This window comes from Suncus etruscus, chromosome 8, assembly GCF_024139225.1.
Source record: "Suncus etruscus isolate mSunEtr1 chromosome 8, mSunEtr1.pri.cur, whole genome shotgun sequence".
Lineage (NCBI taxonomy): Eukaryota > Metazoa > Chordata > Mammalia > Eulipotyphla > Soricidae > Suncus > Suncus etruscus.
This window is the reverse complement of record NC_064855.1, coordinates 19,603,140-19,619,020: the sequence shown is the minus strand read 5'-3', so window position 1 is coordinate 19,619,020 and position 15,881 is coordinate 19,603,140. Positions and strand designations below refer to the sequence as shown.

At 40.4% G+C, this 15,881-nt stretch overlaps 1 protein-coding gene across 10 annotated transcripts in view; it reads left to right on the top strand.

The window, feature by feature from the left end:
- Window positions 1–15,881, top strand: part of NCAM1 (neural cell adhesion molecule 1) — a 316,512-nt gene that overhangs the window by 253,404 nt on the left and 47,227 nt on the right. For 5 of the 10 annotated variants that reach the window (XM_049778667.1, XM_049778664.1, XM_049778669.1 and 2 more), the window contains exons 8-9: window positions 5,484–5,626; window positions 12,878–12,907. In XM_049778667.1, coding sequence (XP_049634624.1) covers window positions 5,484–5,626; window positions 12,878–12,907 — 173 coding nt within the window. The remainder of the gene's footprint in view (window positions 1–5,483; window positions 5,627–12,877; window positions 12,908–15,881) is intronic. The other 5 variants (XM_049778666.1, XM_049778665.1, XM_049778670.1 and 2 more) reach the window with 1 other exon arrangement.

Below are 15,881 nucleotides of genomic sequence, written 5' to 3'. Positions count from 1 at the left end.
AATAAGGTCACTTAATGCTGAGCTACAGAGAAAGATACACATATAAGCACATTCACTATAATAGATGTTGTCGTTGCTAGCAATACTTGAGTGCCTGATTTGGGCCCAGCTGTTGCCAAGATGACAGAGATGAAGAATGTGCTCTGGGTCCTCATCCAGAGGTTTATAGGCTAATATTGTTGGCTAATGCTGAACTTTTTAAAGACAGTCCATTATAATCACATTACCATAACAATATACATTGCGTTTTATAGGAAGAGATCTCTGATCGTGCATGAGGGAAGCTAGAGAAGTCTTTAAAACAATGTGCTTTTTTACGAGTAGGAAGAAGAGCGATGGGTATTTCAGGGTTTACATGCCCAGATATAGAAGCAGGCATTTCACATGGCATGTCCAACATGAGTGCCTGGTGGACAGAGACTTAAGTCTGTTCTACTCCAAGACATATCCCTGGCACCTAGAATAGTCCTTGAAATGTAGTAATTACCAATGTTTGACCAAAGAATAAATCACATCATTTTATTTTATGTGACTGATGTGTCATGTATGTGTCAGGGAGATTTTCCTGGAAGCCTCTCTATTTTCCTTAGCTCTCATCCCCTTAAATAATAATCCTCATGCCCTCCTGAAAGTGAGCGATTTTTACTGCCGGACACAGTGTGAGGCACTCTCTATGGGTGAGCTCTTTTAATTCTCAGCACAATTCAATGAGGGAAATTTTATTTTGCTCCCTATTTTACCAATGAGGAAACTTGATCACAGAGAGTGAGGTACCCTACTCCAGGATTCAGATTTCACAGTTGGCTTTTAAGTTTATTCTTTGGATGATCATTGGAAGTTCGGGCTTCATGAAATCCAATTTAATACAGTGAATGCAGCTTTTAGATGGATGGACCAGTAATGCTGAAATTAGTGTTTGCTGCCTTTGTGCTATGAACAATTCAGTTTCTCTGGAAGTACACTCAGATCTGTCAAGTCACATCTTGACTCCTCTGCCTGGTCTCTTGTGAGGCATGGCTGCCCACGGGAAGAAGACATAGAGCCAGGCAGGGCCTTTCTGGAGTCCATATGGTGGTCACAGTCTAGGGAGGGAGCTCTCTGGCTATGGTAAGTGGGGGCAAAATTTATCTTTCCAGTGCCTTCCCTCACCAAACATCCTCTCCTGCAATAAATGCAACAACAACCCACACATACAAGCATATACACAATAAACATGCACATGTATACACACACACACACAACACACTATGCTCTACTACCAGTTTCTTCATTGGGAGACTATGTGATCATTCAGTAGAGCAGAGGAAAGTGGTCAGAATCTTGCAGAGGCAGGTGAGAAAAGTGGAGTCATCAGGTCTACCTTGAATTCAGCTCCTGGTACAGAATGAGAATTCTCCATTATGTCCCAAAGAGAGTTTGCACAGTGTCCTCAGGGAAGCCTGACATCCTTATCCAGTCTCTAGTCACTCTCGCATTCACCTCTAAACCTCTCTTCAATTAGGATGGGAGGTTGCTGCTAGGGCTCTCCTGATCTGCATTGGAAATCAGCACCAGCAGGAGAAATGGAGCCAGGTTGCCCATGCATTAGAGTCTGTAGCATGGAGACAGAAGAAGAAAGAGCCCTGGAGGTGGTATAGATGAGCTCAGGACTCTCGAGGTTTCTAGAAGGGATAGCAATTAGTATGTAAGAGACTTCATCTAAATTAGGGATTGTGGTAATTATACTTGGCATCCTTTTTCCCTAAGAAAAAGACATATTCTAGCATGTATTGCCCTAGTTATCAGCTAGAAAAAAGGCTCTTTGTATTAAGTCAGTGCATCCCACCTTTCTTTAAGTTTTGCAGTGAAAACCTTTTCCCAGTGAGCTCTTCTAAAGAAGTGATTTTGTCTCTACTGACTCGTATTAGGCTCCTGCAAATGCTCTTGTTTTATGCCACTGTTAGCTGAGGTACTTTCTCCCATGAGCAGCTTTTCTCAGCCCAGCAGGTCCAAACCTGCCTTTATAAGTTACAGCAGAGGACAAATGGGGTACAGAAACTCGAATTATGGTGAAAATGGACAAATCTGGCCCCTAGTGCAGTAGAAGAGGGAAAGCTAGAAAAAACACAGAGTACCATGCTTAGGTCCCCAGGGCAAGGTGCCAGAGAACAACATGTGGAACTCAATTTCCCATGGCAGCAATTGGTGAACAGAACAGGCAACCAAAGCCTAGGGCACATGAAAAGGCTAATTAAATGGCACAGTACTATGCAGTGGTCCACACCTAGAGAGATTCCTCTAGATCAATGGTCCTCAAACTACGGCCCGCGGGCCACATATTGTATTTATTCCCATTTTGTTTCTTCACTTCTAAATAAGATATATGCAGTATGCATAGAAATTTGTTCATAATTTTTGTTTTTACTATAATCTGGCCCTCCAACAGTCTGAATCACAGTGAACTGGCCCCCTGTTTAAAAAGTTTGAGGACCCCTGCTAGATGCTGGTATGGAGAGGAAAATGTCCCTGGATCCATATTTATTTATTTATTTATTTATTTATTTATTTATTTATTTTGCCCCATGACATCCTTTTGTCTCAGAGTAAGTATTTCGAGTATCTCTTTTCACTCTCAAGAATGTTCATATTTGAGGGTAGAATGATACAACAGTGAGGAGGGTATTTGTCTTGCATGTGGCCAACCCAACACCCCTAATGGTTCCCCGAGCCCCACAAGGAGTGATCCCTGCAGACCCAGGAGTAAGCCCTGAACACTGCCAGGTGTGGCCCAAAAGCAAAAACAAAAACAAAAACCATCCTATTACTATTCTATCTCCAAAGTTGCATTCTGAACCATCAGTTATTGTCAACAGTAGTTTTAGTTCTGTGAGTGCAGAGTGGTCCACAGCAAGGAGCTGGCCCTCTGCAGCCATACAAAGCTAGACAGTGCCAATGGATCTTTCAGAAGAATATGACCTGAACACTAGATGGAAGTGCTACCACAAGCCCAAATAGGAACAGTCTTCACTGTTGTGCTCTGTCTTCTGCCATCCTTCTGCTGCCAGGACAGAGTGCCTTGTATCCAAAGGTCAACCAACACTATCTATATCATGGCAATGGATGAGTTTTTAGGTCAGAAACAGCCTTCCTGCACGAACATCCAAATTTAGCAAACTCCTTTTAGCTGACTTTAATCCAACTTTTTTTTGGTGGTGGGGGGCTTGTTTGTTTGTCTGTTTGGGCCATATCCAGTGATGTTCATAGGTTACCCCTGGCAAAGATCAAGAGAATATATAGGGTTCTTGGGATGAAAGCCAGGTCAGCCATTTCCTTGACAAGTACCCTAATCACTGTACTAGCTCTCTAGCCTTCCCATCTGTATTTTTGTTTGTTTGTTAGTTTGTTTTTGGGCCACACCCAGTGATGCTCAGGGGTTACTCTTGGCTATGTGCTCAGAAATCGCTCCTGGCTTAGGGGACCATATGGGACATCGGGGATCAAACCTAGGTTCATCCTGTGTCAGCCACATGCAAGGCAAATGCCCTATCACTGTGCTATCACTCTGGCCCTGCCCATCTGTATTTTTAACAGGCTACCCATTTTATTTGGGTATTTTATTGGTATTGGGTGTTTTATTTCACTCTACATTTTGAAAACCTCCTGTTCAGCACCTAATGCTGATTCCATTCCACCTGTATTGTAACTTCTTGAAAACTCCATATATCAGGACAGGCACTAGACCTTCCTGTGGATAATCCTCACTCCTGTGAATCTCATCAATTCAGATTTGTGATCACTGGTCATTTTGGATTGAGAAGTGCCCGTGTCTACCCATCAAGGCAGAATTGTATAAACAGACTCAATACAGAATAACTTTAGGGAAATAACTGTATGCCATGAATCGTTTTATATTGAAACAGATATTTGCCGCAGAAAATGCCTCACTTTGTCATCATCTTCTGTTGATTAAAGCAGAACAAAAGATCTTAGGTTGGAGAGTGGGTGAGGGCAGTAGTTTGTTAGCCTATTTGGGTTACTGTATGAATTTGAACATAAAGTAAATGCACTTCTTTTAAAAATGACCCATAATTCTAATTTACTTATTTTTTGCTTATTTTCCTAGCTCAGTCTTTTCTCCTATCAGTGAAATAAGTGACATTTGTGCAGTGTTATGTTTTCTCTTCTATGGAAGGTTTAGCAATTTCGGAGTATAATTGTTTTAAATTGGGAAAATTCAATTTTCTCTAATGTTTTAACATTTAGCTCAGCCTTTGAATGCTTGCATTTTCTTGCATTACCAAAAACATTTGGAAAATGAACTCATCTCCTCTCATCTCGTGCCCCCCACCACCACCAACCCACTCCACAGCCCCCGGTGAGCTGCTCACCACATTTCCTTAATGCCCACACAACTCTCCTAGACATTAAGATTTTTCAGTCATTTTGGGCACCTTCCCTTTCATTCTTTGGCATCCCACCATGCCCACCCCCCTCTCTTCATTGACCACTTTTTATCATCATTTTTTTTTTGTGGTATCTCCTTCGAAGCTGCCTTTGCTTCTGTGCTACTCAACAGCCTCATTTGAGACCATGTTACATCACTGCCAGGGCACTGCCAGAGCTTTCTGATTGCCTTTACACTTCAAGGCTTTCTCCATTCTAAATCATCTTGAAATTTTCCTGATTTACCTTCTTGAAAGACAAATGATAGTTTTCGTAGCTCTGATCAGACACTGTCAGGGGGTAAAGCTCAAACAAATGCCTTGATCGAGTCGTTAGACTGTGTATACCGGGCCTGTCCCACCTCCCTCTACTTGACAGCACCATCACAGTACAGGGCACATTCATTCTTCTGTTGCTTGGGTTTGGTTTTTTGTTTTTTATTTTGTTTTGTTTTATTTTGTTTTGACAGTTTGAGCCACACTTGGCTCAGAGCTTCTGATTCTGTACTCAGGGCTTACTCTTAACAGTGCTCAAGGGACTGTATGGGATGCCAGGGATCAAACCTAAGTCATGTACATGGAATACAAAAACCCTACCTGCTGTATTATCCCTCTGTACAACACACACACACACACACACACACACACATACACTCATTCTTTAAAGATTATTGTTTTCATTGCTTTTATTTAAATCATTGTCTACCCTTTAAATCGGCCTATCCCTGACCTTAATATTTACCTCATAGGCCAACCCCAATGATGTCTCCTCATGAAATTCCAGTCAGGGAAGTCTTTGCCTTGTCTTCATTCCTTTGCAGCCACGCTTCTTGGCATTGTTCCTACCATAGGATCAATCTATGTTCTTACTATCACTTAGGCCTTGTCTTATACCTTTCATTAGAATAGTCTATTAGGATCCCCTCCTTGGGGAGAATCTAGGAGAAGGGTATCTGTTCTCCATCTCCCACAATGTCAAAAATAGGGCATCCTATGAGTGTATATTCTCACTTAAGCCCAGAAAGCCAAGGAAAAACTCATAGAAATGTTTTGTCTTTTCAGCAAAACCCAAAATCACATATGTAGAAAACCAGACTGCCATGGAACTGGAAGAACGGGTCACACTGATCTGTGAAGCCTCGGGAGACCCCATTCCCTCCATCACCTGGAGAACATCCAACCGAAATATCAGCAGTGAAGAAAAGGTATAACGTCACCCAGGAGTTTCGGGGGCTGTGGAATGCAGACATCAAGCAACTTGAGTCTGTCCCCCACCCCTTTCTCTTCGGTGAGCCAGAAGGAATGGGACCCCAGCCTGACTGTGGTCTACCGTGCACCCCCTTGCAATGAAGGGGCACATTCCATGCAATATTTGCAAGGGGTGAGGTGTTAGTTGTCACGATCAAAGTGAATTGTTCTGGGGATGAAGGGGAGAAAGAGTTTGAAACCCAGAGTTATGGAGCTGTGAGAAGCAAGGAAAAGCCAGGATTGAGGTGCACCAGGTGACACTCTCACCACTTCAAATGCATACAAAAATGTCTCCCAGAAATCTAAGGATCAGACCAAGCCTTATTTTGTGTTCTTATTTTCCTTATGCTTTTCATGCTTTACTTGCACTATTCACACAAAAGCTTGGTTGCCTTTGTGTCTGCTTGTATTCTTGGTCACCTTTGGATCTCATTTTGTCATAAAGGCAAAAATAATTAGCAGTTTCCAGATGATGAAGATACACTCAGTTCTACAATATTTCCCTACAAATACAAGAACACTGTAGCAACTTCTCTGGAAAATTAAAATGCTAGGAATATTTTGCTTTAAAACATGTGGATTTAGAACCAAAGAGATAGCCTTGCATGCTCCTGACCCTACTTAGGTCCATAGTACCCTATATGGTCCCTCTAGCACCACAGGGAATGATTCCTAAGTGCAATCAGGATAAAACCCCGAGTACAACTGGGTGTGGCTCTAAAGCAAAATAATAATAAGATAAAAAAAGTAAATAAAAATATTGAACACCTGTATTTATAGGCCACCTGAAAGTTTTATTATGACAATCTATATATAACTTGAGGTGACCTCACATTCTGTAGCCTTTACAACTGAATATAGTAGAAGCTTGGTTGTAAAGCAACTTGCACCTCTTATAAGCACATCTCTGACCTCATCTCATATATCCTATAGTAATGGGCTTCATTTTGGTTGGCCAATGCTTTGTCACTTACTTATGGAGTAATGCCTTAGCCTTAAGAACATTTATAATGGATTGCTTATCAACTAAAATGTCAAAAATGATAGATTTCCACTCTTCCCTCTGCCTAAAGGAATCCTCCAAAGAGGGTAAATTCAAAACCAAAAGTGAATAGTGTGAAATACCAGAGCTAAATTTGAAAATCGCATTTGAGGAATTTATATCTGTCTCACTCAAAAACAAAGTAAAACTCAATAAAAAGGAACAGAATTTTGTTCTGCAAACCACTCTCCCCCAACCTTCCCTTTTTTATTTCAAGTTTCACCTCCAGAGTTAAATTCAACTTGATAAAACTCAACTGAGGAACTGCTAAGTATTTTTGAAACTTTCATACACTTCCTTTGATATTATGAAAACCAGCTAGATCAGGAAATGCGGTGTGTGCTTGGATATTTGCTTTAACAGCATTGGCATTAAGACCTTTCAGTAGGTTTCAGGTTCCCTCCTGTGTTTTGTGGATTGAATGTTCATGACAGGGCTCAAACCACAGGACCACTGGCAGATCTTTCTTCATCAGTCTGGGGAGTAGATTTGTCCAAGTGGCCTAGTGAATAACTTCGACCTACAGTAAAGGACAGAAATAATATCTATCTCAGATGAATGATGCTTTTCAATTTTATGTCTTTTTAACAGCCAGGCTAGACCAGAGGGTTATGAAGATTTGTGTCTAGCTTGAATTCTGTAATAGGTGGGAACTCAAGCTTAGACTTGTGAATTCATTTTTACAAAATGAGAATAAATAATCAGACACTAAAGCACACTCATTGTTACTAAATATTGAGACCCAAGTAGCCTACTCCTACTAGAGATGAGCTATAGCCAGGTAGAACTAACTCACTTTATATGCAATTCAGTTAACATGATAGAATCTGTGTCAATTCCCATAATTATTTAAGTCCAGCCACTTAGCTTGGATTGGAGTTTGGAGATGGGGAATTTTTTGTTTTGTTAAATTTGGGCTTTTGGTTGTCATTGTTGAAAATCTTCAATTTTACTTGAAGTGACATTTCTGGAACATGAGTCAGTCAGTGTTAGGACACATCTCTCATCTTCAACTCAACCAGTTTCATTGATACCAGATTTACATATTTGCTGAAAGGAAGCCCTGAACAAGAAAAGTTCTTTTATCTATTAAGTATGGATTAAAATCCAACAGACACAATGACCATCTTCTGCCATGATAGCTAATAATGGCACAAAGATAATTCTTTATGATCCCGTGAAGTTCCAGGTAATAAATGTCACTTTTCCTTTGACAACTGCCCTCCAGCTCTCCGATGTGAGGCTGCATTATATAGAGCAAGGAATCAAGGGTACCAGAGTCACTGAACTTCATTGAAATAAAACAGTTTTTTCTTTAAAATCAAGGTATATGCTAGAGAGAAAATAGACGATTGTGTCTCACCTAGAAGGTAAACAAGCCTCATAAGAATTAAACTACAGGATCACTAAAGGCTGGAAGAAACCCCAGAGTCTCTCTACTCTGCCTTCAGGGGTACAGTTCCTCTACAGGCCCATTGGTAGCTCTTTCTCTTCCCCTTGTCCTCTGTCACTTAGTCTTTTGTAGGACAGATATTCAGGGATACATGACTTGAATCTCTTTTAACACACAATTGCTTTCACTGTTTCTCAAATGTCCTAGACTCCATGGCCTATACCTTTCAACCTGTCTGGTCTTAGATAACTTTAGCTCACAAATGTCTCCCTGATGCTCTGATCACTGCAGTACAGGCTCAGCTACATTAGCCCGTTAACAGGTTCCTCCTATTGAATTTGTGGTCAATTAAAATGCTCAGGCTCTCTTCTTTTTTTTTTTTTAATGAACTGTATTCAAGCCACGTAGCCCTTATCCAGTTTTTATGCTATTGATTGCTTAGCTAGTCATGCAGAATTTTTGTATTTATTTCTTAAAATTTGTGTTTCCTTGTGGCAGCCCAATGTTTTTCAGTGGGATCCCTGATGACAGTGTGGGAACTTGGTTTCACCATTGGGACTGTCCTATGCATTACAAAACATGTAAAACCAAATATGTAGCAAAATTCTGACATCTAGGGTGAGTCTTCTTCCCCGCTAACACCCAATAGTCACTTTTAATCACTGTGGTGATAAAAAAAAAAAAAAAAAGCCACTGGTACAAGCATTCCTTGGCTTGAAAATGACATTTTATTTTTATTCGTCCATCTTTCCAGCCCATCAGAATTAACTTTCATTAGAAATGTTCGTTTTGGGCCCAGAGAGATAGCACAGTGGTGTTTGCCTTGCAAGCAGCCGATCCAGAACCAAAGGTTGGTTGGTTCAAATCCCGGTGTCCCATATGGTCCCCCGTGCCTGCCAGGAGCTATTTCTGAGCAGAAAGCCAGGAGGAACCCCTGAGCACCGCTGGGTGTGACCCAAAAACCAAAAAAAAAAAAAAAAAAAAAAAGAAATGTTTGTTTTTCAACTCACACGTCCCACCCCACACCCACCCACACCCATTTTTATTTATGCACATAGAAGTCATTGAAGCCTAGGAGTCAGTGTTGAGTCCTAGGATTCAGTGTTAAGCCCTGAGTATCAGCGCCTATGGCATCAAATCAAGTAGCCCTCCTCTTAGAAGTTGTGGGAGCTGTTGCTTCCAGTTTTACTGGAACTCTTATACTCTCTGTACTAGCCACTGATTAAAATGTTGACGGGACAAGTCAAAGCACTAAACCCTAGGAAAGCCATGTTTACTTTCTTCTGGGCCCTAGGATCAGAGGTTAAACACCTAATACTACTGTGTTTTTGTGATTCGATGGCATGGAGGACACATATCTTTTTAATGCCCTTTTAATAAGTTAGTTATAAGATAAGTAGAATAACAAGTTGATGCCCACACATACCACTGGTGGCTTGTACTTGAATACGTCTCAATTAACAAACTGCAGTGCTGGCATCAGCCTGTTAAAGAATCTTGGTCCCTGTATAGTAGAGTCTAGTCTTGTGCTCATAACGGGGAGAAAGTCTCAAAACTAGAGACAAATAACTAGTGACTTTCTAATGGAACACTCATGTTCTTATTTAAAAAAAATGAGCAAAAAGAGCTGGATAGATATACAGCAGAAAAGGCACTTGTCTTCAAACCCTAGCACCCCATCTGGTCCCCTGATCATTCAGGAATGATCCCTGAGTGCAGACCCAGGAGTAAGGCCTGAGCACAGCCAGGTGTAACCCAAAACCCCCAAAATATATAAATAAAATTTAAAACAAGAAGGAGAACATAAAAACAAATCAGAAAAAGCATTAAAGTGAACCTGAATGTCACACCATATTCAACCATGTCTGTTGATTTAGTCCAATCAGTTATTTTTGATTGTTTGTTCTTTTTTTTTTTTTTTTGGTTTTTGGGCCACACCCAGTAACGCTCAGGGGTTACTCCTGGCTATGTGCTCAGAAGTTGCTCCTGGCTTGGGGGACCATATGGGACACCGGGGGATCGAACCGCGGTCCGTCCAAGGTTAGCGCAGGCAAGGCAGGCACCTTACCTTTAGCGCCACCGCCCGGCCCATGATTGTTTGTTCTTAATGTGCTGTTTCAGCAAGTTAAATTGTTTCATTCAAAAATAACATAGCAGGGCTAAGTTTGGGTCATCAGATCATTAGAGTAAATTATCTGGAAGTTAATTCATTTCTTAGTGGCCACTGTTATGTTGACAAAACATCTGTTTGAACATCATAACGGATCAGTTTATCGATGTATGTGAAGGTCCTTTTGATACTAGAGAAACCAAGAAAGTTGTGCATCCACATAACTTCCTCACTCATCCCACTAGACATAGGGCTGGGTACTTGGGTGATCCAGATGCCATTTACATATTGAGTGAGAACTCTAGGTGATGATTTGCATAGCATATCCCTGTCAGAACAAATCCACTCTATGTGTATTTAAACTTCTCTTTGCCTTTTAAATGGCAGGCAAAGAAAGTCATTTGAAACCTTAATATCTAAGGCGAGGGGCCAAGAGTTGAAATGAGAACAATAAATAGAAAATAGGAAAAGCATTTCACAAACCTTGCATCTTGGGATGCTAGAGTATATAACAAATAAGAGAGACCTTTTAAGATTCTTAACTCTCTGGGAACTGGAACTCTTAACCAGGAAGAATTCCTAATCCAGTATAAACCAAGGTATCCACTTATATCCATTAGAAAGGTGCCTACCACAAACAGAGTCCGGCTAGCCCAAATTCAGAATGTGGACAAGTGTATCATATGGAATACTTTTTTTATTTAGTCATGGTTTACAAAGTTTTTCATGATTGGGTTGCAGGCATACAATATTTCAACACCAGTTCCTCTACCAAGATCCCCCATTTCTCTCCCACTCACCAGCCTGTGTCTATGAGAAACACGTTTTTTGTTGTTGTTCTTTGTTTTGGGCTTTTTTTGGGGGGGTCCACCGGAAGCTCTCAGGGGTTCCTCCTGGCTCTACACTCAGAAATAGCTCCTGGCAGGCTTGGGGAACAATATGGGATGCTGTGATTCGAACCATAGTCCTTCTGCCTGCAAGGCAAATGCCCTACCTCCATGCTATCTCTTCAGCCCCTGAGAAGCACTCTTTAAAATAACTTTTGGCACTGGGATTTACAATACTATTATTAAGAGGACACTTTACCACCTTTTAGTATCCACTCCTCCCAGTTAAACACTTTCCTCTGTCATATAATAGAAAATGCTTTATAAGTATAGGGATGCTTTACTTAGGAAGAAATTATCAGTAATACACTTAACATATGACTATTCAATACCTTGGAATTAATGAGTTCATGAGCACTACAAATCATATCCTAATTTATTTTGTGTGTTGTCTATTTGCATATCAGGTTGTCAGAAAGTTAGCTGACCTTTCATCAAAATATCAGACTCTAGCCATAGCCTGTTACTCTTATCAGGCGAAATGGTCAGAGGTCAGTTACTAAGCAACATCTCTTACTGGAAAATACTTAAAAGCCACAAACGATAGTTACTTAGGAGAAACAAAAGAAGCAGATTTAAAAAACAAATCATATGACATAGCCCCCTAAGAAACCTTGATTTAGGCAGCTCTGACATGTGACAGACAAGCTACTATGACATGTAACAGACAAGCTTCTAATGTGGAATTGACAGCCACTTTTGATATGTTGGTCCTCTATCATTCTGGTCTTTGCATGTTGTTGTGTGTGCACTTTCTTCCCTGTCCCAATATCACGTGGCACAATTCACTGTTTCTACTCTCATTCACCAGCTCTTTGCATTTAGCAAACTCTAACTAAATGATTGCTAACTCATTTGCATTCCTTAGGTTGCATTATCATGTTTGGCATCTTTTCTATCTTCTTTCCATGTATGTGAACATCAAGAGAAATCAGGTTGTCAATACTATCTAATAAAAAGAATGACACAGTTCTGATGGTCTTGACTTCCAGTTACAAGCACCATAAAGCCTTCGTGCCTAGTAAACTCCTTGGTCCAGATCAATGAAAAACCTCTATGTAGATAATGAATCCTCTGTGTCCTTGAGTTGGCTCACTTTGTTAATGCCAAGTTCAATGAAGTTGGTGCACATTTGAGCCTGTTTAGTGCCACCTGGGTATACCCTTGCGTCTCAGTACTGACCCTCCTTAGCACAGTGGGCAATGGTGGATTCCTCCACATTCCCTGAACACAGCTATTAGAACTTACTAGTTCTCATTCCTAAAAGACCTTTCTCCTCCTCCCCTTTTTTTAAGATGAAATTTTAATGTTAGTAAGATGCATGAAAAAAAATTATAAAATGCATGAGCACAGAATGGCATTAGTGTATTGGTGATACGTTCTTAAGTAAAACCCAAAAGAGGAGACCTGCTCTAAGGTCTACAGTATGTGGTTGGAACTATTTGTATCATCAATTATTACAAGGGCTGTTTTGGAACAGAAGCATTCTAATATGTCTTCTGGTCTCTGAATAGATGTCAGCCAAAGATTAGGGCAGTTTGTGCCTTTGAATTATACATCTGAATGGGATGGGGGGTGGGGAAAGGCCACACAAAGACAAAATCCCAAATTAAATCAGGTAATACACACACCACGGAAAGTGGGCCTTGGAAAGCATTTTGAGTTAAAAAGATGCTGCATGTGCACGGAATGCAGTGTGTTACATCGATTCTCTAAAGCAACATGTTGTAAAATTTTACTGCTTTCTTGTTGTGTTTTATATCTTGTTCTCTCCAGGCTTCGTGGACTCGACCAGAGAAGCAAGAGGTATAGCTTACCCGGCCACTAGCCAGTCTTTAGTATTGAAAGCATTACAGTTTAACTCACCATTACGGTTTAATAACCAGACATGCGAAACTAATTAGTCATTTAGTTAGATTAAAGAATAGGCCAATAGTGCTAGACATTACTTAGCCATAGCATCATTGTAGGATGAGCAAGCAAGCTGTGTTGGGAGTGGATGAACAAATCCTTATTATTTTCTAAAACTCGATCTTATCCTCTTGCTGGTGCTGGTAAAATCACATCCAGATAATTTTATTTATAGAAATCAATCGCCCCAATTCCCAGGCCAGGCATTTTCAACTGATGGAATTTTTTTTGTCTCTCACCTGGTTGATGTGGCTTTGGCTCATAAAGTCACAGAGTCCGGGTTGTAAAAATCCACTCAGCCCTGTCCAGCTCAACTCATCTTGTTGCTCACGTATTTTATAATGATCGGTCTTGGTAAATGATCACATCACATTTCATCTCAAAGCAATGCAAATGGCATCTCCTGGTTTTCCCAAATTGCTAAACATACTATGTTACTTTTATAGAGCATTAAACTTATGAGATTTGAATGACTTCACACCAACTATTCTATTTTTTTTAAGTCCATAGCATTTAGCCTTTGAAATTTCTCTGACTACTTGCTTCAATTTGCGTTATGTAGGACTTAGTTTGAAAACCGAAGCTAAGCATTAACATTTAGATTTTAATTGCTACTCCAGGACCCAACTTATGACATATCATTTCTACCCCCTTGTGTGATTTAGCTGACATAATGAAATAAAACTCAATATATTTTAGATAAGGTTCAAGGATCTATTCTGTAAGTACATTTTTAAAAGTAGCTTTTGTCTCTGCTCCAGATGGAGTTTTGATTCTATAATACTATAAATGACAATTCTGCAGACTATATTTTAATTAGGTAAATCTATTCTCTTAGTCTTTCAGAAATAATCATTCTTCAGAACACATAATTCATGTGATCAGCTCATGTTTTAATATTTCATGCTGTTTCATATGTAAGAGTTGGCTCCCTGTCCCTAGGCACTGATATTAGTTTCCACACATGAGCACACTGCTCTCATCAAATCTAGTTCATTATAAGCACTCTTTGTAGCCTACCTTCCTTCATGCCATAGAGAGAATGGTTGAAATGCATCATCACAATTATGCTTGCTTCTGTAGCACAAGAATCTCTTGGTGATGTTCTATGCTGGGTGTTTTCTTGCCAAAAGTACTGGATCCATTAGGATCAGGGAAGGGAGGAAAGAAGGGCTCATTATCAGACACTCCTAAACTGCCACGGATTTCATTCTGTGTGGCCTTGTACCTTTTCTCCCTGTCATTCTGATTTACACCTGGCTCAAGGAGGAGCTAAGATTTAGCAGGGAGAATTAAGGGGTTGTTAAGAGAATTATTATAAGTGGAAGTAATAGATTGATTCCCAGGAAAGCAGATACATCACAGGTTTTCAGAAGTGTCCTTATCTTGATTATCTTATTCTGGACATAATGGACTTTCAAGTGAGTGATGACCCCTCCCCGCCCCCCCCACTCAGCAACCCTTCTGTTTGTCTCCCTTAGAGACGAAGACCTTAAGTTCAGATGAGTCATTTGAGGTATGGCCAGTTGCATTCTGTAAGTTTGGCAAGTCTTAAACACCTCTACCTAGAAGCAAGGAGAGTACAATGTTTTGATGAGAATAATTATAATTTCTATTCAGAGACTTCCTTTTTTGCAAAATGGGTTCTTTTGGCCTTAGTGGTTCTTTCCTTCTTGCTTTCTGCACCAGAACCTAGATAGTCAGCATGGATTTTGATCTAGATTGATGTATACATACTTCTCGACATTGATGCGACTAGATAAACATTTCAGAGGAAGATAATCCATTCACACTGGAGGGCTAACTGGTATAGCATCTCCTCTTGAGATTAATTAAAACTAAAAAGTATCTCTACAGGACAGTTTACTGAGTCTAGTGACATTAGACAAAAAAAATAAAAAAAGTTTTCAACATGGAAAAACTTATAAAATGAAATCTGCTAATGACTATCAATATAGCCATTTCTCTTGGTTTGGTTTTCTCAATTGTTCTAAGCAAAGCCTACTTGGGCTTTTATTTATTAGCATCAAAGTCCTTCTTCCTTTTACAAAAATACCTTGACTTTTTACATCTTTTGCTAAAATACCTCTTCCTCATGTAAATATTCTCTTGATTTATCCAAAGACTCTGGACACTTCGTACATCACAGACACAAGACAAGTCCTGTCTGTGTAACAGTGAATCACAGTCTAGTCACTGTGTTTTTACTGAGATAACCAGAAAGGCCAGGTCTGGGCCTTGCATCTCCTCTGCCATCATTTTTCTGATTTGAGGGCAAATGAGAATTCCATGTAGGGCAGGTAAACCCCTCAGAGAGACATGCCAAATAGCTTCTTGCTCTTCATGCCACCAGTTTAGAGAGAGGAGTAGAGGTTTTGTATGACAAGTGGAAGTTTCTGGAGGAATGTCTGTGTCATCCCTTCAGTGTACAAGAGAGAGGTCTCAGATCTATAACTGTCTTCAGCAAGTTGATGTCTCTCTAGGCCTTCTAGCCTTCCCCCTGGTTGTTGTCATTTCCAATTCATCTGTGGCATCTTGGGTTCTGCCCTTTGGAGCAGAAGGTGCTCATGGAAGCAGGCAATAGGACTGGGCTGGACTCTGTCTCTTCCCAGCTCTGGTGCTCTGGCCTCCATATAGGAAGTGTGATGGGGCTTACCTGGCTGCAAGGATAAATCTATCATTGTTGTCAGGAGGGAGTTCTTGTGATTGTTGATAGATCAGCAAAGACTATGCACCAGAATAGACCTCATTTTGATCTTTCTTCACTGGCCACTCCATGACATTGCAATTCTGGGTTTCTGGCATCTGAGCAAGCATGTCAAAGAATGCAGAACCCAATATTCATTCATCTTCTAAAGGTCCAACACTC